General features: G+C 46.0%; 1 protein-coding gene and 1 pseudogene across 1 annotated transcript in view; both read left to right on the forward strand.

Moving 5' to 3' along the window:
- PACS1 (phosphofurin acidic cluster sorting protein 1) overlaps positions 1–27,315 on the forward strand; it is a 128,805-nt gene that overhangs the window by 74,377 nt on the left and 27,113 nt on the right. The window contains exons 2-4 of the mRNA XM_012757471.2: positions 14,734–14,821; positions 25,105–25,194; positions 26,022–26,147. Of these exons, the coding sequence (XP_012612925.1) occupies positions 14,734–14,821; positions 25,105–25,194; positions 26,022–26,147 (304 nt within the window). The remainder of the gene's footprint in view (positions 1–14,733; positions 14,822–25,104; positions 25,195–26,021; positions 26,148–27,315) is intronic.
- Positions 8,689–10,999, forward strand: LOC142870567 (large ribosomal subunit protein eL31-like; annotated as a pseudogene).

Genomic DNA, 27,315 nt, shown 5'->3' on the forward strand with positions numbered 1-27,315 from the left:
GTCTTTGTGCCTTGACTCCTAAATCGGCATCTCTCGTCTGCTCTTCCCCTCGAGCTCAGACTTACAGAGCCAGCTGCCCACTTTTAATTCTCTTCTTGGATATCGACGAGATCTCAAACTTTAGATCCCTGAGATTTCTGCCCTGTCCACTCCAAAACTTGCCGCAGTCTCCTTCATCTCATTAAACAGTACCACCACCCATCCACCCTGTTGCTCAAGCCGAAAGCCCAGAAACATCTTTGAGTCTTCTGATTTCCCCAGACCCTGCGTTTAGTCTGTCACCAGCAAGACCTGTCAGGTGTACCTCAGCGTTCCTGGACTCCGCACCCTGTCCGTCTCCACTGCTGCTGCTCCAGACCAAACCGTCCTGTCTTGCCCGCCAGGACCTCGGCCACGGCCCCTGACTGGTCTTCCCGTTTCCACCCTCCCCTTCTGCAGTCCATCATTCACCGAGCAGCTGAGCGACCTTGTACAAATCGTTTTGTTAGTATATCCTCCCCTGTTTACAATTCTTAGGTGGTTTTCCATCATAAGCAAGGCAAAGGGGTAAAGGTCTCCACTACAGAGTCCAGCCTGCGCTTGCACCTCCGACCCCACACCTGACACCTCCCTCATCACCACGGCCATCCCTGCCTCTGTGTCCTTCAGACCTGTGTGTTGTTTCCTCCTCCTCTTTATAGTTCTACCTTGTTGTACGTCCCTACAAAATTATGGTTTATCTTTGCTTGGTTTTGAGTTTGATACAGTAAATGCTGTATGTAGTCTTCTGCAACTTGGGGTTTTTTTTCACTCAATATTATATTTTGAGATTAATTCGTAATGAAGTATAAGCTTAGTTTGTTCATTTTCACGGCTGGACGGCATTTGATTGTGTGAATATACTGAAGATTATTTACCCGCCTGTCTGACGGTGTTCGTTTGGGTTCTGATGAGCACAGTACGAAATAATATCTAGTACATGAGGAGCTTATTAGGGGCCAGGCGGTGTTCTCAGGGCTTGTGTACTTGTATAGATACGAGTCCTCACAACAAGCCTGTGCGTTGGTGTTACTCCAGTGCTCGTTTTGCAGCTGAGGACATGGAGGCTTGGGAGGATGGAGTAGCTGGCCCAGCATCACCGGGCTGGTGAGTGAGTCGCTGGACCGTGGACTCCACACATGTCCCGCTTCCCAAGTGCTGCCTCCCGGTGTCCCAGGGCGGCTGTGCCAGCCGATCCTCCCACCCGCAGCATGCGCGTCCCCGTCGCGCCGCGCCTTCCCTCGCACTGAGCTTTGCCAGTTCTGTGGGTGTAAAATGGTATTTTGATTTCAATTTGCATTTTCCCTGATTCCTAATGAGGTTGAGCATATTTCTGTATATTTATTAGCTATTAGTGTTTCCTCTTCTGGAAACAGGAAACGTCTGTTCATGTCTTTTGCCCACTTTTGTCAGCCTTTTTCTTACTCAATCGAAGTTCTTTCAATCCTGGGCCCTTTGTCAGCGCTGTGAGTTTCAGATGCATTCTCCACGTTCATGACTTGTGAACGTGGAGATGCCACGGCGTCTCCTGACCAACAGAATTTCCTTATTTTAATAGGCCCCCTCCCTGGCAGACCCCAAAACCTTTGTCTAGCAAAACTTCCCTTCAGAAGACTTTTGCTTAGGTTTGCATCTGCCGTCTCTCGCACCCTCAGGACTCACCTCGTGTCCTCATAAGAAACTAGAAGTGCGCTTGAGCCTCTCGTCCGCTGGTGTCCTTCCCTCCAGGGACAAAAATCACAGATTCACAGCCCCCTGCCCGTCCGTGGGATCTGTGATTTGCTGCAGAAGTCGGCTTCCTTTTCCAGATTCTGTTTCTTGCCGCCTCCAGCTCTCGTTGCCTGGAAGCTCTCTACTGCCTTAAAATAGACGATGCCTGTGTTTCAGCTGCATTTTCGCTAGCTCTTGGCGGGAGTGCTGGTCTGCCACGGCTGCGCTGTCCTACTAAGCGGAAGTCCACCTTCCTTCCTAGAAGCTTTTTTTTTTTTTTTGAGACAGAGTCTCGCTTTCTTGCCTAGGCTAGAGTGAGTGCCGTGGCGTCAGCCTAGCTCACAGCAACCTCAAACTCCTGGGCTCAAGCGATCCTGCTGCCTCAGCCTCCCGAGTAGCTGGGACTACAGGCACGAGCCACCATGCCCGGCTGATTTTTTTATATTATATATATGTTAGTTGGCCAATTAATTTCTTTCTATTTTTATGGTAGAGACGGGGTCTCGCTCAGGCTGGTTTTGAACTCCTGACCTTGAGCAATCCGCCCGCCTCGGCCTCCCAGAGTGCTAGGATTACAGGCGTGAGCCACCGCGCCTGGCCTTAGAAGCTTTTTAAGAGGGACAATTTTGTGTATTGTGTAGCCCCTCGACAATTAGCGCAGTAGTCCATAGTGGGTGCTTAAGAAGCATGTAGTGGATTAGTGTGTCCGGGAACCCTGGCCCTGTTTCTAGGATTTAGAGCTGCTCTGTCTTCTCCAGAGAGCTGATCCAATACCATCTCTACTTGTTGTGATTAAATGTCAAGTGTTTTACTGAATATTGAGTAGATACCTAGGAATATATAGTATATAAATGACATAAAGAATCATATTACAACAAACATTCAAGAACCCACCACCCAATTTAAGAAAAATAATTTAATTTTTAGGAGTTCCTTGTGTGACCTTTTTTTTTTAATCCTTTTCTCTTCTTAGAGGTAATTGTTATCCTAAATTCTGTTTTTATCGCTCTCTTGTTCGTCTTCCTAAACAACATATTGTTAGTGTTGCGTGTGTTGAACTTTGAGTACCTGGAACCATGTTGAATGTATTCTGTTTTCTTACTGTTGCGTATGGCTGTAATTCATTCCTCTTCACTCACATGTAGTGTTCCGTTACATTACTGTGTGTGCTGGTAGACGTTCGCAGTGTAAACCATTGTTTAGTTTTGATTTTTTTTTTTTTTTTTTTTTGAGACAGAGTCTCACTTTGTTACCCAGGCTAGAGTAAGTGCCGTGGCATCAGTCTAGCTCACAGCAACCTCAATCTCCTGGGCTCAAGTGATCCTCCTGCCTCAGCCTTCCGAGTAGCTGGGACTAAAGGCATGCGCCACCATGCCCGGCTAATATTTTGTATATATATTTTTAGTTGGTCAATTAATTTCTTTGTATTTTTAGTAGAGACAGGGCCTCACTCATGCTGATTTCGAACTCCTGACCTCGAGCAATCCGCCCGCCTCGGCCTCCCAGAGTGCTGGGATTACAGGTGTGAGCCACCATGCCCGGCCTGGTTTTTTGCTTTCTACGAAGAGTAGTACTAAAAATTCTTGTGTATGTTTTCTGGTGGATTATATTTGTCAATATTTACTGTGTTAAAATTAAAATAGATGTTTTAAATGTTTACTTAATTCCATAAAAATAAAAATAATTAAAAATTAACATTTTTATGAAAAAACATTTGCCAAAGCAAAACAGAAAAATGGAAATGTAACACTGTTGTATGTTTCTTCCAAATCTTTTTACTGTCCTAGCTTAATGGAAAACAGCTGAATTCTCCTACCTGCTTGGACATTCAGTCAGTTACAGTGTTGACAATAGCGAGAAGCCCCTGGGAGAGAATGAGAACACCCCCTGCCCTGTGTGTTCTCCCACTTCACCGAGTGGGGCCGGACCCTTCCATCAGCCGTGTACAGTTACTATAATCACTGGATCACATCACTTGGGTGTGTCAGACTATAATTGTTGCCAGTCTGGTGAAAGTGGTCTGGACTCGCATTTTCTTTGTACTAATGGGTTTGAGCATCTTTTATATTTTTATTGGCCATTTGCTCTCCTTTTCTAAGTACCTAACCAGTATTTTTTGGCCATAACTCAAGTTTTGTTCTACCTCATGAAGTCATATAAAATGTTTTTTGTTAAAGTACTCATTATAGTGTTAAATCAACCATTCTCATTACCTAATTTTTATTAGAGAAATAATTTTTTTTAAGATACGGAGTCTCACTATGTTGCCCAAGCCAGATTCAAACTCCTGAGCTCAAACGATCTTCCTACCTCAGCCTTCCAAATATCTGGAATGGCAGGCACATGCCACCATGCCTGGTTGAGCAGTAATTTAACATGTGGGGGAAATGTTTGCGATTTAAAATATTGTTTTTTAACAATATTTTGTTTGCTTTTAAACAATATTTTGGGTTTTTTTAAACAATATTTAAATGTTTGCTTTTCTTAGATTTCTTTAGGAGCCCTTAAGTAGTGCTTTTGCCAGGGGAAACTTGTGTTCTGTTTGGTTCAAATAACGTTCAGCGTAGCCTATATACCCATTCTAATCAGATGGAGTGTATCTTGCTTGATGTAAGTGGTTTTTATTTATTTAACACATTAGCTGTCATGTGAGTTGTATTTAACTCATGCTAGTTTTGAGCCTGGGGCCTCGTGAAGCAAAACCTGTGCAAAACCCTGCAGTTGGTTCATGAAAATCTTATTTGTTGATGTTCTTATTGTTATAATTAATATTGACAAATTAATTCTAAAAATATGGATTAAATGAATAAAAGTCAATAAATTTTGTTTTCCATTAAATTTTTCATTAAATTAGAAAGGATCATTTTGTTTTTGAAGTTTTTATTCTATTTTTGTAATAAAACACCATGGCCCCAAGGCAATACATTTTTTTTCTAGTGTGGCAGTAAGTGTGTTGAATCTCACCTCTTTGGGCTACAGTTTCCATCTGTAAACTGGAAGTGGTACTTTAGGCTCCAGGATTCTGGGATTCTAATTGACTTTAATCTTTACCCCTCTCTTCAGTTGGCTTGGAATTAATTTGAATCATGGATAATTTTCTTTAACAATTAATTGTGGTCCTCTAAATTCTGTCCAGCCTGTTCCTTTCATTCCTATTATTTATTTTTTTCTTTTGAACTTAATATGATAACATGTATTAATTGGCATTCATACCCTAAAGATAAACATGCTGAGTAGCCAAAAATTAGGGGTTTACTTATAACCTTATGTCCCTCTGCTTCGCAGAAAGTCACATCCTATGGCTCCTGGATATCTCTAGTGTATCCAGAAATCCCTGAGCATGTTCCTGGGTTCTGGTTTTTGTTTGGGTCTGAGTTTTTTCTCATTCTCTGGTGTCCCCCCATTTGAACAATTTCAGCGTCACTGATTTTAAAATAATGTCTTAGTTCACTGTTTGATAGTCAAAATTATGTATTTCATGAATAAGTGTCCTATCTACATGTATTCAGGCAAAAGTACACTGCTCAGAAATTTACCTGTTCGTATCATTGTTACTGAATCTCTAGACTTCCACAGGTGCCTAGTAAAATAGAAACAGTTTTCAAAACGGAGAGTTACTCTCACAAAAGAAAACCTTTCACATAAAAAAAAGCAAACCTTTTACTGGTTTGCTCTTTGTGCCGATACACGCTGTTTAGGGAGGAGGAAGAGCTTATTCTTCCCTTCTTATGATTAAAGAACAAAGAGAAAAGTGACTTGCTCATGTGACACAGCCATTTCTTGGTAGGACAAAGGAATAACCCACTGCAATCCTAGCACTCTGGGAGGCCGAGGTGGGCAGATTGCTCAAGGTTGGGAGTTCAAAACTAGCCTGAGCGAGGCCCCGTCTCTACTAAAAAATAGAAATGAACTGGCCAACTAAAAATATATATCCAAAAATAAAAAAATGAGCCGGGCATGGTGGCGCATGCCTGTAGTCCCTGCTACTTGGGAGGCTGAGGCAGGAGGATTGCTTGAGCCCAGGAGTTTGAGGTTGCTGTGAGCTAGGCTGACACCACTGCACTCACTCTAGCCTGGGCAACAAAGTGAGACTGTGTCTCAAAAAAAAAAAAAAAAAAAAGGAATAACCCAGGTTACGTGTCTTCTATTCCTGCATTTATCCACTCTGGTCACAGAAGGACTATCATTTTGATTCAGGATCTGACTATTCAGTTTTTATTTCATCCAGATCTTTGTTTCTCCTTTCTTCCTCTTTTCTCTATCTAAATTGTGGCCACTTCACTGTTTGTTGATATCCTATTAGAAAGGAGATGTTAGGGGGCTGGAAATACAAACCTCACCACTTCTTTCTTGGTGAGCCTTTCCAGTTGTGATTTGCATAGGAATAAATTTGAAACAACGGTGAAATGCAGGTTGAAGATCAATTGTATTAGGTTATTAACTGGGAAATGTCAGATTTCTTTAAGTGCTAAGTTTGACAGTTGATATCTCTGACATTTCACTTTGACACTCTTGTTTTATTTTTATTGTGAAGGTACATCCTCAGTCTTTCACACGCACATTGTGGCTTGTGATTATCTTTCAAATTTTTAAGAGCAATTTTTGTGAAACCATGGGTAAGTCAAAAATGTATGTTATTTTCAAATATGAGTTCCCTCATGGAACCAATGCAGTGTAGACAGCTCAAAACATCAACAAAGTTTTTGGGAAGGACGTGGCTAATTAATGTACAGTACTTTGATAGTTTGAGAAGTTCCGTTCTGGTGAGTTTAATCTTGAAAATGAGCCAAGTTGGCAACCTGAGACCAATGTGGATGTTGATGAGGTGAAAGCTGTAGTAGAAGCAAATCCATCTTGACCTACATGTGAGTTAGCAGCAAGGTTTGATGTAACTATCCCAATAATACTGGGCCATTTGAAACCAGCGTGGTAAAGAAGCTGGATAGATGGGTTCTGCATGAATTAAGAGAAATTGTCTCGAAGCTTGCCTTTCTTTGCTGTCATGATATAAAGGCAAACCATTTCTATACTGTATTGTTACATGTGATGAAAAATGGATATTCTTGACAATCGCAAGCATTCAGCACAATGGGTAGATAAAGATGAAGTGCCAAAACAGAGTCTAAAACCGAATATTCATCAAAAAAAGCTAATGGTGTCTAGTGAGTGGTCCAGCGCTGGTATTATCCACTACAGCTTCATGAAACCTGATCAGTCCATTACAGAGGATGCTACTGCAACCAGCTGGACATGATGCTTGTGATTCAGCAGCCAAGATTAGTTAACAGACACAGGCCAATCCTCTTGCAAGACAGTGCTCCACCACATGCCACACAAACAGCGCTGCTCAAACCACAGAAGCTGGGCTTGGAAACTCTCTGTTATCTACCGTATTCACTGTCTAGACCTTGCACCAACTGACTCCCACTTCTTCCAGGCTTTGCACCACTTCTTACAAAGAAAAATATTCAGTTCTCAACAAGCTGTGGAAAATACCTTTTGCAGTTTCATTGCCACTTTCTCTCCAGGCTTCTTTGCTGCTGGCGTAAACAAATTGCCATTCAAATGACAAAACTGTGCCCATAGTTTAGGCACATACTTTGATTAATTGTACTGCTTCCTGTTTGAGATATAATAAACTACCCTTTGATTCGAAATTGGACATTTCATATCTAATGACCTAAAATAGATATCATTAAAGGCTGTTTCTCCTTCTTCTTACAGTCAAGTACAAATTAGAATAATTTAAAAGATTTCAAAAGATTTTTGTCATTATATTTTTGTTCAGTTTTCTACCCAGTTCTTTAGGTAGACCGCTTGACTCTTTCAGACTCAGTCTAATGAGATCTAAATGAAGCAATTTCTTGAGAGAATTTGTGCTCAAAAGATATATCCTCACTGAAGCCTTAGCCCAGTTATTCGATGATCTCCTTCTATATAATTTAGAACTTAATTATGCACTGTCACATTTGTTAGCTAATTATTTGATATACTTAACTCTTATCCTCTCAACTAGGTTATGAATTGCTCAAAAGCAAGATTATACCTCATTTTCCCTGCATCTCACAGCTCCTAGCATAGAGTTGTGTACAGAGATGATGTCCAATAAAAGGCGGATGGGAGTCTGGCTGGGAACACCCCCACAGTGTCACTCTCTGTTCTTCCTGTTGGTGGCAGCAAGGCTCTTCTCTGCAAGGGCTTGTGTGCCCATCAAGTGCAAGAAAAAATGGCTCAGGGTGCACGTAATGAAGGTACGAGCCAGGGGCTCCCTGCCTAGTTAGTAATAGAGTTGCCATCGCCTCGCTGCTCTTACTGAAAAGAATCTGCTCCCAAAGAAAGGAGAGTGTGGGCAGGCTGCGACGGTGAGCGGAGAAAGGTGATTGTGGTTCCAAGGCAGCATCCGCTGCATCTTGCCCTACGCCGGCCTGTGCTGCTGTACATTCTCTCAGTTACTGCATGTCACAGTGCGATTAAGTAGGAACTGGTATCTTTATGAAAAACCTAAGACAGAGTTGCTGAAGATTACCAACAAGAGATGGAAGGGGTAAAATCAGATCAAGGGACCATGATTTGGTGTTTTCTTGTTTTTTTATGATGGGCTTGTTTAAGATTTCCAAGTAGTTTTTTTTTTTTTTTTTTTTTGAGACAGAGTCTCGCTTTGTTGCCCAGGCTACAGTGAGTGCCGTGGCATCAGCCTAGCTCACAGCAACCTCAAACTCCTGGGCTCAAGCAATCCTACTGCCTCAGCCTCCCGAGTAGCTGGGACTACAGGCATGCGCCACCATGCCCAGCTAATTTTTTCTATATATATATATTAGTTGGCCAATTAATTTCTTTCTATTTATAGTAGAGACGGGGTCTTGCTCTTGCTCAGGCTGGTTTCAAACTCCTGACCTCGAGCAATCCGTCCACCTAGGCCTCCCAGAGTGTTAGGATTACTACAGGCGTGAGCCACCACGCCCGGCCCCAAGTAGAGTTTTAAAAGATGATGGGGTCTCACTCTTACTCAGGCTGGTCTTAAACTCCTGCACTACAAGTGATCCTCCCAACTCAGCCTCCCAGAGTACTAGGATTACAGGCCTGAGCCACCATGCCCAGCCTCCCTCAGATTTTCTGCATAGATGATCATGTCGTCTGAAAATAAAGACAAATATGGACAATCCCTCTCGCTCCTCCTGTCCGACTTGGGCCCGGCAGAATGGGTCCCGCAGAGAAGGGTGGCGAGAAGAAGGAGGGCCGTTCTGCCATCAACGAAGTGGTGACCCGAGAATACACCATCAACATTCGCAAGCGCATCCATGGAGTGGGCTTCAAGAAGCGTGCCCCTTGGGCACGCGAAGAGATCCGGAAATTTGCTATGAAGGAGATGGGAACTCCAGATGTGTGCATCGATACCAGGCTCAACAAAGCTGTCTGGGCCAAAGGAATAAGGAATGTCCCATACCAGATCTGCGTGCGGTTTTCCAGAAAACGTAATGAGGATGAAGATTCACTTTGGTTACCTATGTACCTGTTACCACTTTCAAAAATCTACAGACAGTCAATGTGGATGAGATCTAACCACCGATTGTCAAATATATCAAATAAAGTTAAAAACAACAACAACAACAAAAAAGAAAATCTGAATACCATTTATTTTTCTTGCACCAATTAGACCTTTCATCACAATATTGAATGATAGAGGTGAGAGTGGACATCCTTGCTTCCCCATCTTGGAGGGAATGCATTCAGTCTTTCACCATTAAGGATGGTGGAAGCTGTAGGTTTTTCATAAGTGCCCTTTATCAGGTTGAGCAAGTTCTTTCTATCCTAGTTTGCTAAGAGTTTTTATCAGGAGTGGATTGAGATTTTTCAAACAATTTTTCTGTACCCATTGCAATGATCATATTTTTTTCTTTTTTAGTATGTTAACGTAGTAAATTAATTCATTTTTCTAATGTTACACCAACCTTGCATTCCAGGGATAAAACCCACTTGGGGCCAGGCAAGGGGGCTCACACCAGTAATCCCAACACTCACAGAGGCCAAGATGGGAGGATCGCTTGGAGTTCAGGAGTTCAAGAGTTCAAGACCAGCCTGAGCAAGAGCGAGACCCTGTCTCTACCGAAAATAGAAAAATTAGCCAAGCATGGTAGCGCATGTTGGCAGTCCCAGCTACTTGAGAGGCTGAGGCAGGAGGATCGCTTGAGTCCAGGAGTTTGAGGTTATAGTGAGCTGTGATGACACCACTGCACTCCAGCTGGGCAACAGAGCAAGACTCTTTCTGTCTCTAAAAAAAACCAAAAAAAAAAAACTCTACTTGGTCAAAGTATATTATTCTTTTGACATATATTTTTTAAATATTATTTATAATCCTTTGGACATACTGAGTTACATGAAATACATTATTAAAATTAATTTTACCTTTCTTTTTTAAAATATGGCTACTAGGAAACATTTAAATTACACATATAGCTTGTGCTATATTTCTTTTGAACAGGAACTTTACTCCTTAGGATATCGGAATAAATCCAGGATTGAACAGATTTATCTGTATTTGCTGCCTCCTGTTCCTTCCCTCCATGCTCTCTCGGTTCCATCTAGGCTTTCGTTCTCGCTGCTCCAGGGAAGCCGTTCTTGTGCGGGGCCACAGTGACTCCGTGCTGCTCACTACACTGATCGGTTCTCAGTCTGCACCGGGAGCTGGCAACGCCTTTGACACGGCCGGCTGTTTCCTTGGCTTCCAGGATATCACACCCAGTGTGCTCCCCTGCTCCTCCCCCTTTGCTGGTTCTCTCTTGTCCCCTTTGTGTCTTTAAAGCCTGTGTGTACCTACGCTCAGTTCTTGCTGCCCCTCTCTGGGTGCGCACCCTCTGGGTGATCTCGTCCAGCCTCGCGGCTTTCACTTCCCCTTTCCGCCACACTTTGCGTTGACGTCTCAGCCCAGAGGCAGACTCATGTGTCTAACTCATCATCTCTGCGCAGAAGTCTAACGGGCATCTCAAATTTAAATTGTCTGTTACTAAACTCTTGATCTTGAACTCCCCACAGCTGCTCCGCCTAGAGTTTTCAGCATCTCAGTTAATGATAACCCCCTCTTTCCAGAATCGAGCCATTTCTGCCACCTTCACTGTCACTGCCCTCCCAGCACCCAGTCCAGTGCTCGAATCGCTGCAGTCCCCTGCTAACCTCCACTTCTCCCCGTCCCACTCTGCGTCCCTTCATCCTATTCCAGTAGCACAGCCAGAGAATGGACAGATCAATCCTGGTAAAAAGTGAAGCCCATCAGGTATCTCCCAGTTACGGCAGTGCCTCCCTGTTTTTGTCAAAGCAAAAGCCAGACCCTTCCTCTGGTTTACAAAGGCCGGCGTGGGCGTCCGCCCGGCTCCCCTGGCCTTGCTGTCCCGATGTTCCGGGTGTGCTGCCACTCCAAGTCTTTGCGCTTCCTTCCCTCTGTCTGGAACTTCTCAAGGAGGCCTGCCCTGGCCGTCCCCCCTAAGGTTACCACCCTCCCCCCTCCCGCACCTCACACCGCGGCACCTGGCCCTGTCGGCACACGGTCGAACCTGCTGCGCACTGTACTCAGTTGTTATGTCTGTCCCTTACTGACGGTGTCCTTTCGCTAGCGTGTGAACTCCAGAACAAGAGTTGTCGTCTTCTGTGTTTGCTGTGCATCACAGGTGACCAGCGCAGCACCTGGCTTGTCATAGGGCTGACAAACAAGTGACAGAGTAACGCGGCTCTGCAGCCTTCATTCTGGTTTGTGCTTTTTACTGATGTGTAGTTTGCATACTGGGCAGTGCGTGGGTTTTGGATATAAAGTTTTGTGGACTTTGCATGTGTGTGCATCCATGTGGCCACCGTGGGTGTCACCGGTTACCCCAAAGGGTTCCCCTCAGTCCCTTCCCAATCAGTGTCTCCCCCTGCCCCGGTTCCCGTGCTGGCTCCTGTCACCGTGGGTGGGTCTTGTCTGTTCTTGGACTTCTCGTGAGTGGTACAGGGAGAAGTCTTTTGTGTCTGGCTGTCGGGCTCACCACAGTGTCTCTGGAATTCGTCCGTGTACTCACGTGCATCAGCAGTGCGATCTCTCTTGTGTACCACATCTTGTCCACTCTCCTGTCGGTAGACATTTAGTTGTTCGCAGTAAAGGACCATGATGAGCAGAGCAGCTTTGAACATACCTGTGCCTGTCTTTGTGTGGTCTGGGCCTTCATTTCTCTGGGCTTCTCTTGGGAGCTGGGTGTAAGAGCAGATGCACGTACAGCATCTTCTACTAAACTGTCAAATAGTTTTCTTGAGGAATTATGCCATTTCCCATCTCACCAGGCACACGCGGGAGTTCTGGTCACTACACATGTTCACCAGCACTCGCAGTGATCAGCCGTTATGATTTCGGTGTAAAGTTATATTCTCTGTAGGAAAGCTGATTAACACATTAGCTGCCATGTGAGTTATATTTAATTCACATTAGTTTTAAGCCCAGGGCCTCATGAAGCAAAACCTGGGCAAAACCCTATAGAAGTCAATAAATTTTGTTTTTCATTAAATTAGAATCATTTTGTTTTCAAGTTTTTATTCTATTTTCATAATAAAACACCATGGCCCCAAGACAAATTTATTTTTTCTAGTGTGACAGTCAGTGTGTTAAAGCAGGAGTGTCATCAGAGAAGGACCCTTCCCTTCAGGCCTGAGATCTTCCGTTTTCACCGCTTGGGAAGTGCCCAGCCGTGAAGCACAGGGTAGCAGAAACCCAGGGTGGGCCCCCAACTCTAACTCAGCTTTTTAATCATTGGGCCACCTCCAGTCACAACGTCTCGTCAGACTTGGCCCATGTCAGCCTCAGGACTGTGTCTGGGAGTCTTGCCATCCGTTGTGCGTGAACGTGGGTTCAGGGAGAAATTTATCTGACTTCCTTAGAGAGCCCGGCCCTGGGTGAGAAGTGCACCCGCATCTGACTGCCGCCGCCGCAAGTGGCGGCAAACTAAAGACTAAAAGCAACATACAGTTATCATCTTGCAGTTCTGCAGGTCACAAGTCCAAAATGGGTTCCTGGCCGCCCTGCCTCCCCCTTACACTCTTGTGATTACATGGGGCCACCCACGCAATGCAGGACACTCGCCCCCTCTGGGACCCTGAACTCAATCCCGTCTGCAAAGACCCTTTTGCCATGGGACTTTTGCCAAAGTTAACACACATTTACAGGTTCTAGGGATTAGGACGTGGGCATCTTTTGGGGAGGGGTATTTGTTCTGCTACAAGAGGCTACAGTTGGAATCCAGTTCTGTCACTTACCAGCTTTAGGTGGGTCGGTGCTCTGCTTGCAACCCGCCTTCGGCTGTACGGGTAGAACCGAGGCCGCCAACACACATGCGGAGCCCCGTTTTTGAGTCTAGATGGAGTATTAATAACGTATGTGGAAAGACCTGATGGGCTTTCATATGCTTTAGTAGACTTAGGTTATGACTTAGAGAAGGGAAAGGGAAAGAGAAATTTGTGTTCGCAGATCTTAGAAAGTGCTGAGGCCAAGGTGAATTCAAAGCCAGAATTCAGTTATCTGGATTTGCCCTCCTTTTTTTAATGAATTACATTAATTTCTTCATGTATTTTTGTTCATCTGGTCTTAGCTAGAGGCCATTTTAGGAAATCGTTAAGCTTCACCTAACAACTATTTGCTGAGCGACTCCACTGTGCCCAGTGCCTGGGCACTGGGGAGATGGGCGGGCGTGGCCCGTCCTCGGGAAGTTACACTGCAGAGGGCTTGCAGGAAACTGGGGGCATCACAGGCTTGGCGAGGGCTGGGGGAAGCCCTCCTGGCAAAAGCACGTAATCCAGGACTGGGAGGCGAGGAGGCCTTAGCTACGAGCCAGGGACGCGACCCTGGGAGCCTTGCAGCCTGAAACAGTAGCCTGAAGAGGGACGGGGGACGGCATGGCTCCTCGAGGCCCTAGAATAAAGTCATCGTGGCTGGAGCTCCGATGAGGGGAAGGACTGGCCGGAAGCAAGTCCTCAAGGGCTGCGACGCCAGGAGGGAAGAGGCATAAATTCCACGCAGATTCTCAGGGCTTGTCCTGACTCCAGTCAGCGACATCCCTCGTGTGTCTCTGGTTCTCCAGAACTTTGTGTTTCTGGTTCTCCAGAACTTTCCAAGGAACAGAACCTTTTAAAGACTTTGACCAGTCGGGCGCAGTGCCACACACCTGTAATCCCAGCACTCTGGAAGGCCGAGGCAGGAGGATCACTTGAGCTCATGAGTTAGAGACCAGCCTGAGCAAGAGTGAGACCCTGTCTCTACTAAAAATAGAAAGAAATTAATTGGCCAATTAAAAATATATAGAAAAAATTAGCCGGGCATGGTGGCGCATGCCTGTGGTCCCAGCTACTCGGGAGGCTGAGGCGGGATTACTTGAGCCCAGGAATTTGAGGTTGCTGTAAGCTAGGCTGATGCTACGGCACTCTGCCCAGTGCAGAGTTGAAAACAAACAAACAAACAAAACCAGATTTTGACCCTTCGAGCCAGCGCAGAAAGGCGGCACCTAGAGTCTCCCTTCCCAGTACCTGCTGAAAGTCCCGGGTAGCCCTGCCTGAGTGCCTTGACCTTGGAAGGGGAAGCCCAAGTCAGATAGAGTTGCTGAGACTCCAGAGTGAGGGACAATCCTGTCACTTTCCTTTAAGGGGAATTTCCTGATTTGTGGCACTGAAAATTTTCTGCATACTTGGAGCAAAATTCAGCTGAAATCGAATTTGTGATCATTTAAACCATTTCCTGCCAAATAACATCTATTTCCCCTGGTTGCTACAAATCGACATGTGTAGGTGTGTCAGGTGCAGCTGGGTGTGTGACGAGGGACAGGACGATTCCCCTCCCTTGGGCTCCTCTTCCTCCGCTCAGAAACTGCTCCCACCTATCATGGGTGAGAGCATGTTGCTTTTAGCTTGAGATGCGTGGGCATCCATGGACGTTCATGGAGTAATGCACCTGTAAGTGCCTCGTATTTGACAGAATGTTCTTTCTCCACGGTTTTCTAGGCTGTTCAGCTTGACCCTGAAGAAGCTCGTCATGCTGAAAGAAATGGACAAAGACCTGAACTCGGTGGTCATTGCGGTGAAGCTGCAGGTGAGTGGAACAGGATTGTTTGTTCGGGGTCCAAGGATGCTGGTGACATTTGCCTGCTGTCAGCGGGGTCCAAACCTCTGTGGACCTCTGTCTTCCTTCGCTCAGCAGGGCCAGGGGCAGCAGTGGAAGGACAGTTGAGCTCATGGGACCTACTGAGTCCCAGCTCTGCCTCTAAGTTCAGACACTCAGTTTTTTTAAACCTTACTTCCTCGTGTGAAGAACAGAAATGGTTCTTCCTGCCCTGCCTGTCTGACAGGCTGAGGACGAGGATGGAGTGGTACAGATGCCAGAGGGTTTTGTCAACTACTCAGCAGTTACCACAGCGTTTAGTGTTGGTTTCCGTCTCATTCTCAGGACTTCTAGGTCCATGTGGATGCCGACGTTGGGAAGCATTTTGAAGGTTTTCTAGCAGGCGGAAGAAACTTACAGATTGTTATCTTAGAGTCAGCAATTTTAAGTTTACTGGGGCCAGGGGCCGTGGCTCATGCCTGTAATCCTAGCACTCTGGGAGGCCAAGGCGGGCGGATTACTCAAGGTCAGGAGTTCGAAACCAGCCTGAGCAAGAGCAAGACCACGTCTCTACTATAAATAGAAAGAAATTCATTGGCCAACTGACATATATAGAAAAAACTAGCCGGGCATGGTGGTGCATGCCTGTAGTCCCAGCTACTCGGGAGGCTGAGGCAGGAGGATCGCTTGAGCCCAGGAGTTTGAGGTTGCTGTGAGCTAGGCTGACGCCACGGCACTCACTCTAGTGTGGGCAATGAAAGCGAGACTCTGTCTCAAAAAATAAATAAATAAAGTTTACTGGGATGCTTTATCTTCTGGGTAAATCCCACATACAACTCCTTCCACCTAACTCAGTGTTTTCAAGGGACCCAAAATATTTTACAAACATTTGTACTCTAAGTATTTATGGATCTGGGGAAAGGAGGAGGGAGAAACTGAACTATAAAAGCGTTCAGGAATTTTCCTTTTGCCAGCTAATTGCCAAGTGGCAGAACTGGGACCAGAAACTATAGAGCAGGTGATGTGTGTGTTTAATAAACTCATTACCAGACCTTCCATGGCTGATAGACCCTTCCTAGCGCTGACTCCTGGAGCAGAGGGAGGTTCGGAGGTGCCTCTGCAGTTGCTAAATAGGACTGATGCTTCAGCTAAAGGGTGGTGTATGCATCGAATTCTTACTTCCTGAGAAGTAGCGAGCTCTGTGGTACCTCCCTGCCAACCAGTATGTTTTACGACCTCGATCACCTACTATGCAGCAGGTTACTGTACTGATCCTGGCTCCATTAAAATCCGAATCGGTAGCTCTCACACCGTGTGAATCATACATCGTGGTCCTCAGGTCTCTTTCTGGGATAAATACATTATCTTAATTTAGTCCTCAAAACTTAAACGGTTTTAATTACCCTTCATCAATTCCTGTGTGTCCCACCTTGCTTTCTAATTCCCTGTTCCCTTTTGCACATAATTCCTCCCAAATGTGAACTGTCCCTGGACACTGTGGGTTGGAAAAACAAGAAACAAGTGTGGGACAATGACAGTGACACGAAGTGGCAGCTGTTGGTATGTTGTCCTCCTTTCCTGATTTTGCCCCCATTTCTAGGTCATAGGCAGTGTTTTCAGGAATTGTTGCCTTTGCTAACGGCTGTGGCTTGCCTGTGCAGACGCTGTCGGTGTGGTTTTGAAAGTTCCCTGCTGCGTTTGCCAGCCCTACAGTTAAATGCTTTTGCCAAGAGAAATAATTTCTTCTATTTCCTGATTAAATATTTAACATTCCGTGAACTTTTTAATTATACCAAAAAACTACAAATATCCTGAATTTTTTATTGCTCTACTTCCAAGCAGCTGAAACTAATTACAGATGTTATCACATTCATTTATTCAGTCACTTATTTATTCATTCATATGATAAATACTTACTGGCTCCATTTGGTGCCAAGCGTTCTAGGCACAGGGATACAGCCGTGAACAAAGCAGGGGAACCAAGCCTTTCTGGAGCCCTGCGTTCTCGTGGAGCAGCAGTTCAAAGTAAGGTCCGCAGACCCGAGTCCCGCAGACCCTTTCAGGGGCACAGGAGTCACGACTGTTTTCATAATAACACCGCAGCATTATGTGCCTTTTCCACTGCGTTGGCATTTGCACGGAAGATACAAGAGCAACAGGGCTAAAGCTGACAGCGCCTGAGCACACAGCTACCGGCACGTACCCGTGGGCACCGTAGTGTCGGCTGCCACACGCATGAAGTGAGAGAGAACAAGCCAGTTGCGCTCAAGAATGTCCCCGAAGAAGCAGTAAGACCTGTTGAGTGATCACATCTCAACCGTTGGGTACACGTCTTTTCAGTATCGCGTGTGACGAAATGGGACGGGTGCGCAAAGCACGGCTGCACCGTAGCAGGTGCGACAAGGGTCTCGAGGACGAGCGCTTGTGCAGCTGACTGTGAACTGAAGCAACTGCTGTGCTCATGGGATGCTGACTGTTTTTACTGGGAAGGAGGACTTACAGACAACCTGGTTACTCAGTCTCCGGTATGTGCAAGGTGTCTTCTTGAAAATGAACAAAGCGAGCCTGTCACATCAAGGAAAACAACTTGGTATTTGTTGCCAATGATAAATAAAATTTGAGCTTTTAAGTGGAAACTAGAATTTTGGAAAACTTGATACTGTCACTGTAAGCTTAACAGCTTCCCAGTTCTTAAAGACTTCTGAAGAGATCAGAAACGATATTGATGATTTTGAGTTTTTCATGTTGTATTATGAAATGTGTAACATTTGAAAATTTATATAACCAAATGAACCAATATTTTCCAAATGACCAGTGCATGAGATTACAAAATTATGTTGGGTAAAAGGTCCATTCAAAGGACAAAGTAGACCAATGGATTAGATTTTACGTTTTTATTTTTATTTTTTTATTTAATTTTTTTTTGAGACAGAGTCTCACTTTGTTGCCCAGGCTAGAGTGAGGGCTGTGGCATCAGCCTAGTTCACAGCAACCTCAAACTCCTGGGCTCAAGCGATCCTCCTGCTTCAGCCTCCCGAGTAGCTGGGACTACAGGCATGCACCACCATGCCAGCTAATTTTTCTATATATATTAGTTGGCCAATGAATTTCTTTCTATTTATAGTAGAGATGGAGTCTCACTCTTGCTCAGGCTGGTTTCGAACTCCTGACCTCAAGCAATCCGCCCGCCTCGGCCTCCCAGAGTGCTAGGATTACAGGCGTGAGCCACCGTGCCCGGCCCTAGATTTTACTTTTAACTTTTTATTTTGAGATAATTTTAAACAGAGAGAAGAGATGCAGAGGCTGGGCAGTGTGGTTTACACCTGTAATCCCAGCACTTTAGGAGGCTGAGGGGAAGGATGGCTTGAGGCCAAGAATTTGAGACTAGCCTGGGCAACATAGCAAGACCCTATCTCTACAAAAAAATTAAAAATTAGCCAGGTGTGGTAGTTCCAGCTATTCAGGAGGCTGAGGTGGGAGGATCACGTGAGCCCAGGAGTTTGAGGCTGCAGTGAGCTCTGATCTTGCCACTACACTCCAGCCTGAGCAATAGAGCAAGACCTTGTCTCTATAAAAGATAAGAAGACAGTCTGGCAGTCCCTTAAATGGTTAAATGCAGAATTATTAATGCCATATGATCAAGCAATTCTCCTGAGATTATACCCAAGAGAAATGAAAACACACAAAACCTAGCACATAAATATAGTTTATAGCAGCATTATTCACAATAGCTAAAAAGGAAAAACAACCCAAGTCATAACTGATGAGTGGATAAATAAAATACGTATATTCATACAGTGGCTTATTATTTGCAATAAAAAAGGAGGAAGTACATCCACACCACAGCATGGGTGAGCCTTGAATACACACTGCCAAGTCAAAGAAGCCAAACCCAAAAGACCATGTGCCGTCTGATTCCATTTCTGTACAATGTCCAGAACAGGCAGGTGCCTGGAGCCAGAAAGTAGTTGGCATTGTGAGGGGCCAGGGTGGACGATGGGCAGACCAGGGAGGGGGACAGCCAAACAAACAGGTGACGAGAATGTTACGACACCGGCTGTGGTGACGGTTGCCCAGCTCTGAATGTACTAAAAGCCATCTACTCGGACACCTTAAATGAGTGAATTGTGTGGCATCTCAGTAAAGCTGTTATAAAAACAACTATACAGCTAGGCGCGGTGGTTCGAGCCTGTAATCCTAGCACTCTGGGAGGCTGAGGCGGGCGGATTGCTCAAGGTCAGGAGTTCGAGACCAGCCTGAGCGAGACCCCATCTCTACTAAAAATAGAAAGAAATTAATTGACCAACTAAAAATATATATAGAAAAAAAAAATTAGCCAGGCATGGTGGTCCATGCCTGTAGTCTTAGCTACTCGGGAGGCTGAGGCAGGAGGATTGCTTGAGCCTAGGAGTTTGAGGTTGCTGTGAGCTAGGCTGACACCACAGCACTCTAGCCCAGGCAACAGAGTGAGACTCTATCTCAAAAAAAAAAAAAAAAAAAAAACTATACAATCTTCTTAACTATTTTTGTTTTGGAAAATGTGTCTTTCATAAAAAACATGTTTGTATGTAAATACATAATAGGTTTTTTTATTGTTAATTTTAAATGAATTAATATTTTTAAGTATCTATTTTAATTATTAATATGGTAAATATTGATAGATCTATCTATATAGACAAAAAGTATTTTGGATCCTTAATAATTTTTTAAGAATGTAAAAGGGTCCTGAGACCAAAAATTTGAGAATTATTGTCGTAGAAACAGCAAACAAAATAAATAAGAAAGTTATACACAGGCATTCCTTGAAATCTAGTCCATTCTTGAAAATATGTTGAATGGCAGTGGCCTGTCTTCCACTAGTTAAATGGGGAAAATTACAGCGTGTTTTTAGACATTAAAGAAACTTCAACCAATTTCCTCAAACATCACTACAGTACTCTTAAATATTTATGTGACAATCCACCAAGAATTTTTTTCTCTTTACACCAAGAATTTGTAATTTAAATAAAAAGCATTTAAAACACTAGTAACCTAAATTTTAATACTTCAGTACTCACTAATGGATAGTGCTGTGATGCTATGGTGTTAGATATAAATTGTTTTGCTTCTACACTGCAAGTGAAGATACACTGTTACAGACAAACGGTACAGAAGTGTGCCGACATGATTCTGAAATTGGCCCCCCGTTGGTGGTGCCCCAGGCACCTGGAAGAAGCAAATGCTGGGACCCACGATGGCCAGATCTTTGGGGCAGGGCAGGAGAAATAACAACAGTGATGTAGCACGTTTGGAAAGAATTGGAACTAGCTGGAACTAGCTAGGACCCTCCGATGCAGAGCACTTTACTTCCTGTTACCTGCACGTGCAGGTTCCTTTTAACAAGTTTGTGATTCAGATAGTGAATTTGGGATAGAAATGTTTCCGAGTATTTTTAGCACATATTTGGGTGGTGAGAGCTCAGGCAGCGAGGCTGCTACCGCTGGAGGTGGTGTGCCTCGTGGGGAAAATCGATGCCAGACGCGGTGACAGGCCGGAGGGTGCCGGGTGGAGGAGGGTATGGAGCATCTGCAGCACAGGGCAGGTCTGCTGGATTTATGCGAAGCCTCTGAGGAAGTGGAGGGGCCAGCGGGGCTCGTATCTGGAAGAAGAGCCTGCCAGGCAGAGGCCAGAGCGGTTTGAAGCCTGGCAGACGAACGTCTGGCTTCTCTGGCAGAATCAAGAAGAGAGGAGGGTGGACAGGCGTGAGAGGGATGGGAAGGGCAGGGGGTGTGCAGAGAATGGCGAGGTCTGTGGTTCTCGTGCTGTGTGGATTGGAGGGTTCGGAGAAGAGAATGAGAAGATACTTTGGCTGCTGAGTAGGAAAGGGAGGGATGGGGAAGACAGTTAACAGGCCATGGTAACGATCGGCAAGAGACGAGGGCGGCGCCAGTGTCGTCTCGAGCAACTGGTAGGGCGAATTGCCGTTTGGTGGGATAGGAAGACTGTGGGTGAAGCAGATTTGGAGGAAAGATCCAAAATTCGGTTCCTCGTGTTCTGTCTGAAATGCCTATTAAACCTCCAAGAGGAGATGTTTGGCGTGCAGGTAAAGGTCTGGGGTGGAGGCGTGCTTGGGGAATCGTCAGGACGCTGCAGACCAAGACTGCAGGGTGAGTGTGTGCACAGACGAGGACGGGGCCTCCCCACGCACTGGGGTTCCAGGCGCGAGCCACTCCGCCCAGCCAGGAGACGGTTTTGTTTTTTGAAGATGACAGAAGTGATAGCATTTTGCTAATGAGAGTGATCCAGATTGGGGAGGAAAGTGGATTCTGTAAGAGGAAAGAATGGTTGGAGCAGTGTCTTGAGTAGGTGAGAAAGGCTGGGATAGCGCCAAGTAGCGTGCTTGACTCTGGCTAGGAGCAGGGGCACTCACGAGCGTGACGCGGGGGCATGGCCGGGAGAGGGGCCAGCCATCGGGTTGACCTGGGAGCTGTTCGGTTTGCTCATGGGGCAGGAATTGGCTGTTGGCACAGGTGAGAGAAGGGGTGAGGTGTTGGAGATGTCAGGGAAAGGTGCAGGCATGAAACTGTCATCTGGTAGTAGAGTGGGAAAGTGAGAGACGTGGGAACATCTAGCCTGGTTACCACTTGGCGCTCGGGGCCACTTAAAATTTGGGTCATAAATTTAGCGGCAGACCAGTAGCCTGATTGTGTTTCTCTCTCGGCATGGTCAGCTGGTGCGGCAGGAGTTCAGTCAGGTTGTACGCCTGTAATCCTAGCACTCTGGGAGGCTGAAGCGGGCGGATTGCTTGAGGTCGGGAGTTCGAAACCAGCCTGAGCAAGAGCAAGACCCGTCTCTACTATAAATAGAAAGAAATTAACTGGCCAACTAATATATATAGAAAAAATTAGCCGGGCATGGTGGCGCACGCCTGTAGTCCCAGCTACTCGGGAGGCTGAGGCAGGAGGATTGCTTGAGCCCAGGAGTTTGAGGTTGCTGTGAGCTGGGCTGACGCCACGGCACTCACTCTAGCCTGGGCAACAAAGCGAGACTGTCTCAAAAAAAAAAAAAAAAAAAAATAGTCAGGTTGTAATCTATCAAATGGGCACCAGAAAGCAGGGCAGGGCACTGAAGCCGGGTGAGAGCGAAGAGGGGCTGCAGGGGCGTGAGGAGCAGTGGGGGCCGTGGACGGCAGGCCCCGGCGCTGGGAAGGATCCTCACAGCTGTGAACTGGAGAGAATGAGCTGGAAGGGGAAAGGTGGTCGCCAGGAGAGTGGGTGCGCGAAACCGAGGTTACGCAGTGGCTGTAATTGTTGCCGGCGGGGAGGTCGAGAGAATGAATGTGTGTGAGTGGCTGGGATGAGTGTGAGGACGAGAGGAGTGAGAGGTCCTAGAGGCCAGGGTGTTAGAAGGAGCAGATGTTAAAACCACGAAGACTTACGCCCAGAGTGGTGCTAAGGAACAGCGAGGCAGTCGAGCTAAAATCAGGAACGAGGCCTGGTGTGTGGCGCATGCCTGTAATCCCAGCACTTTGGCAGGCTGAGGCAGGAGGGTCACTTGAGGCCAGGAGTTCAAGACCAGCCTTAGCAAGACTCCATCTCTACTAAAAATATAACACTTAGCCAAGCACGCTAGTGCTGCACCTGTAGTCCCAGCTACTTGGAAGGCTGAGGCGGGAAGATCACCTGAGCCCAGGCGCTATGATGACGCCACTGCACTGTAGTCCAGATGACAGATTGAGACCCTGTCTCAAAAAAAAAAGTATGGTGCAGGTTGAGGGTCCCTTATCTGAAATGCTTAGGACCAGAAGTGTTTTAGATTTTTAGATTTTGGAATATTTGCATATATATAATGAGATATCTTGGGGGTATGACCCAAGTCTAGTCATGAAATTCATTTATGCTTCATATATACCTTGTATACATAGCCTGAAGGTAATTTTATACAATGTTTTTAATAATTTTGCTCATGAAACAGTTTTGACTGCAGCCCGTCACATGAAGTCAGGTGTGAAATTTTCCACTTACAGTGTCACATGTGCAATCAGTTTCAAATTTTGGAGTGTTTCGGATTTTCAGATTAGGAAGGCTCAGCCCATACATTCATAGGATAGAATTCGACTCGGCAGTAAGGAGTGAACTGCTGATAAACACAGCAACCTGTCTGAACCTCAGACACCTCTTGTTGGCAAAAGAAGCCCGACCAGAGTGGCACACACTGCGTGATTCCATTTATGTGACATTCTAGAGCAGGCAGAACTAATCATCTGCAGGGAAAGAGAGGAGAACAGGGCCTGCCCCTGCGAGAGTGGTGCCGTGAGCCCGGGAGGACCGCCAGGGCTCTGTGTCTCGACATAGACGTGGGTCCCACGTGTGCGTTTGTCAGCTCGTGCTCATCCCGTCACGGGGACCTCAGATCTGGACACTGCACTGTATTCAAACCTCAATTTTTAAAAAGTGCTGTTTACATATTTACTGACATTCCTCAGACCCTCCTGCTGTTCTCTTTTTGCAGCTTAGGAATAGTTTAGCCCAACTTTATTTTTTAGAGCTAGATTTATTTGTGTTCATTATATTGTGATTTCTTCTGTAGAAAACAATCTATCCCTTACGGTTTTCTGAGTTTAATAATGCAACCCATGATTAGCAGCGAGCACTACCATTCGCGCTTACCCGGATCCGTTTTGGCCCTAGATTTACTCCTGTGTGACCTACTCCCATCCCAAACAACTCACAGCACATACCACACTCACGTCAAGCACACTCTTTCTACACGGATGTGCTGCATACAGGTATAACTTGCTCTCAGAAGTACGTGCATGTATGTGCCCTGATCATCAACCAGTAGCCTTCCGAGTACTTGTAATGTCTATTCACAGATATCAGTTGTGCGGCTCTTTTCCGCCACTGTTTCCAGTAACACCAGAGCCACACGCACGTGCAGCCTACGTGTTTCAGCGCGGGTCGGAGGGTCTGCAAGTGGGGGTCTATAGCACGAAGCCACGGAGCCTCAGGGGTTTGCAGGATGGAGCCCTGGATTCAGAAGGGCTGACCGTGTGCCTCGGCCCAGCTGTTTGCCTGTGAGACTGAAGCATTCTGAGAAACCATGTTGTTGAGATAATTAAATACAATAGCTGTTCTCGAACTTTTGGCCCTAGGATCCCCTCACAAAAATTACTATGGACCCCAAGGAGCTTTTGTTTATGTGCATTATATCTAGCAATTGTTATAATAATAAACCTATTATATATTAACAGAATCACAAATCTTTACAAAAAATAACTGAATTTTCAAAAATAACAAAAGAGTGGATCATTTTATATTTTTGCAATTCTCTTTAGTGTCTGCTGGATTCCCCCAGCTGCTTCAGCACTCAGTGTTTTGTGAGTCCCACGTAAGGTAGCCTCTGGAAAACTCCACTGAGAGAGAGAGAGAGAGAGGTTGTCCCAATGCTGTTATGGGAACAGCCTGACCGGCAGAGCCCTCGGAAGCTGCTGCCTCGCGTGGCAGCGAGGAGCGGACGCGCTCTCCGAGAGGCTGAGCAAGTCCTTTCTTCCAGCTCCCGCTTAATGGCACAGGACGTGTTCCCTTGGAAAACAGACACACCAACCATGTGCATCTCTGACTTTAATTCACATGCAGAAACTTTTTTCTTTTAAAGAAATTTAAGGAAGTAGGGCATGAGTTATGTGGCTTTTTAGACAAATTCATTCCACAGTATTTATTTACCATCTCTGATGCACCAGCATTCTTGGCAAACAAGACACATCTGTCTCTCAAAGCTCCTGGTGAGTGAGAGAAGTAGCTGGCAGGAACTGGGTGTCTGACCCGTGTGTCAGGTTGGAAGAGTGGGAGCGGAAAGGGAAGGTTCCTGGGAGAAAAATCTCATGCAAGCTGAGACCTGCAAGGCAAGTTGCGTCCAAGAGGAGAGGGAAAGCACGTGCAAAGGGCCAGGGGTAAGGCCGCGCGGCTGGGGTCAGAGCAAGAAAGGGAGGTCACGCAGGCGGGGAGGTCACATGCGCCTGGGGGTGACGCTGCCTGCCTCCCGCCCAGGAGGGCTGGGAAACACTTGTAAACACAGATCATTTTTCTGTGAAAACCCTTTCTGAACCCTACAGCGTAATGCAGTCAAATCACACCTGTGCTGGTGGCTTGGTTCAGATAAGTACAGCAAAGGCTGACGAAATATTTGGACGTGGGAGAACGTGTGTAGGTTTAGAAATAGTTTGCAAACATAGTGCTTCTTTTGGTCTGATTTTTGGTGACATAACTTTGACAGATTTTTTTTCTTGGTTCCAGGGTTCAAAAAGGATTCTTCGTTCCAATGAGATCATCCTTCCAGCTAGTGGACTGGTGGAAACAGAGCTCCAGTTAACCTTCTCCCTCCAGGTGAGACTGTGCTGAATCTCAGGTCCCTAATACGCCACGTCCAGTATAGCCCCCAAGCAGCCCTCTAATCCAGAGACTGTCCTATCCCAGAGCAGCCATTGCCCAACTTGGGCAGGAGTAGACAGAAGTCACCTAGAGGTTGATGGCTGGCCAGGAAGGACAAGACAGTCCCTACCAGCCACAGTTGGGCTCATCCTTGCCCTGCCTTAGTAACGCTGTTGGCCATCTGCTGTGCTGTCACCTGTCCTTAGTAATCCCAGCACCCTGGTGGCGTGCGCTGTCTGCAGTCTCATTTCACCCCTACGTTGTGATCTCTGTCTTTCCCTTATTAGCCCTGCTAGCATCTCTCTTTCATCATAATCCAGTAGCCCAACTGAAACACGCGGAGAAAACACATGGTCAAATAGCAAGGAAAGAGGCAGTTTTCTGAACACATGTGTACCCCAGAACCATAGAACGCAAGCCAGGAAGCACGCAGAGTCAGCTTCTCCAACTTCACACCCCGACTCCCCCTTTTATAGGCAGGAAAACTGGAAGCACAGAAAGACTGTCCTCTAGGACTGTAGTCCCCAACCCCAAGCCATGGCCCAGTTCCAGTCTGTGGCCTGTTAGGAAATAGGCCACGCATCACCTCCTGAGCTCAACACCACCCTCCCCCTCCCCCTCCCCGTGACACACACACCCACCCTGGTCCGTGGAAAAACCGTCTTCCATGAAACCAGTCCCTGGTGCCAAAAAGGTTGGGGACCGCTGCTCTAGAAGGACCAGAACCCACCAGGGACCTGGTTGCTTACTGACCATGCTTGACTCTGTTTTGTTCCCCACAGTACCCTCATTTCCTGAAGCGAGATGCCAACAAGCTACAGATCATGCTGCAAAGGAGAAAGCGCTACAAGAACCGGACCATCTTGGGCTACAAGACCTTGGCTGTGGGGCTCATCAACATGGCAGAGGTGAGCGGAGCGTGGCCACCAACTGCTGGCCCGTGAGACACTGGGTCAGCCGTGTAAGCCCAGCCTGCCGGCCAGGTGCTTAAGTTTGTTTTGCGAGTTAATTATTTTATTAGACATTCAGGATATACCTCTTTTTATCAAGTACTCTCTCCCTCAGAGAAAGATTTCTTTAATTTTAAAAAAAATAGAATTTCAAACTTTTGGAAAAGTTAAAAGACTAATATAAAGAATTCCCATATACCAGATTTGCCCAAATTCTTCGGTTGTTAACTTGTTACCATATTTGCCTTACTCTTTCAGTATGTAGATGCTGATGCACGTTATTCCCTTTTCTGACCCATCTGAGAAGAAGTTGCAAGCCTGATGCCCATTACACATTAATACCGCACCATGTTAATTTCCTTAAAATGAGAATACTCTTGGCTGGGCATGGTGGCACTTACCTGTGGTCCCACCTGTGTGAGAGGCTGAGACGAGAGGCTTGTTTGAGCCCCAACGCTGCAGTGAGCTATGATCATGCCACTGCCCTCTGGCCTGGGTGACAGAACAAGACCTTGTCTCTAATTAAAAAAAAACAAAAACTTTTTTAAATAAATGAGAACACTGTCCTATCTAAGCACCATGCTGCCACAAAGATCAGGACATTAGCACTGACATAAGATGACCACCTGCCCCACGGTCCTCATCTAGATGTGCCGAGCGTCTGGGTCATGCCCTTTATAGGCCCACGTTCTCATGTGGGATTGTATGTTGCATTTAGCTGTCACGTGTGTTTAGCCCTCTTTGATCTGCGACAGTGCCTGGGTTTTCCTTCCCTTGCATGACCTCGACATTTTTTTTTAAGAGCCCAGCCTGGGCATGCCTGTAGTCCCAGCTACTCAGGAGGCTGAGGCAGAAGGATCGCTCGAGCCCAGGAGTTTGAGGTTGCTGTGAGCTAGGCTGACGCCAAGGCACTCACTCTAGCCTGGACAACAAAGCGAGACTCTGTCTCAAAAAAAAAAAAAAAAAAAAAAAAAAAGAGACTAAGTTTTGGCCAGGCGCAGTGGCTCACGCCTATAATCCTAGCACTCTGGGAGGCCGAGGCGGGAGGATCTTTCAAGGTCGGGAGTTCGAAACCAGCCTGAGCTAGAGTGAGACTTTGTCTCTACTAATAATAGAAAGAAATTAA

This window comes from Microcebus murinus, chromosome 4 (genome assembly GCF_040939455.1).
Source record: "Microcebus murinus isolate Inina chromosome 4, M.murinus_Inina_mat1.0, whole genome shotgun sequence".
Lineage (NCBI taxonomy): Eukaryota > Metazoa > Chordata > Mammalia > Primates > Cheirogaleidae > Microcebus > Microcebus murinus.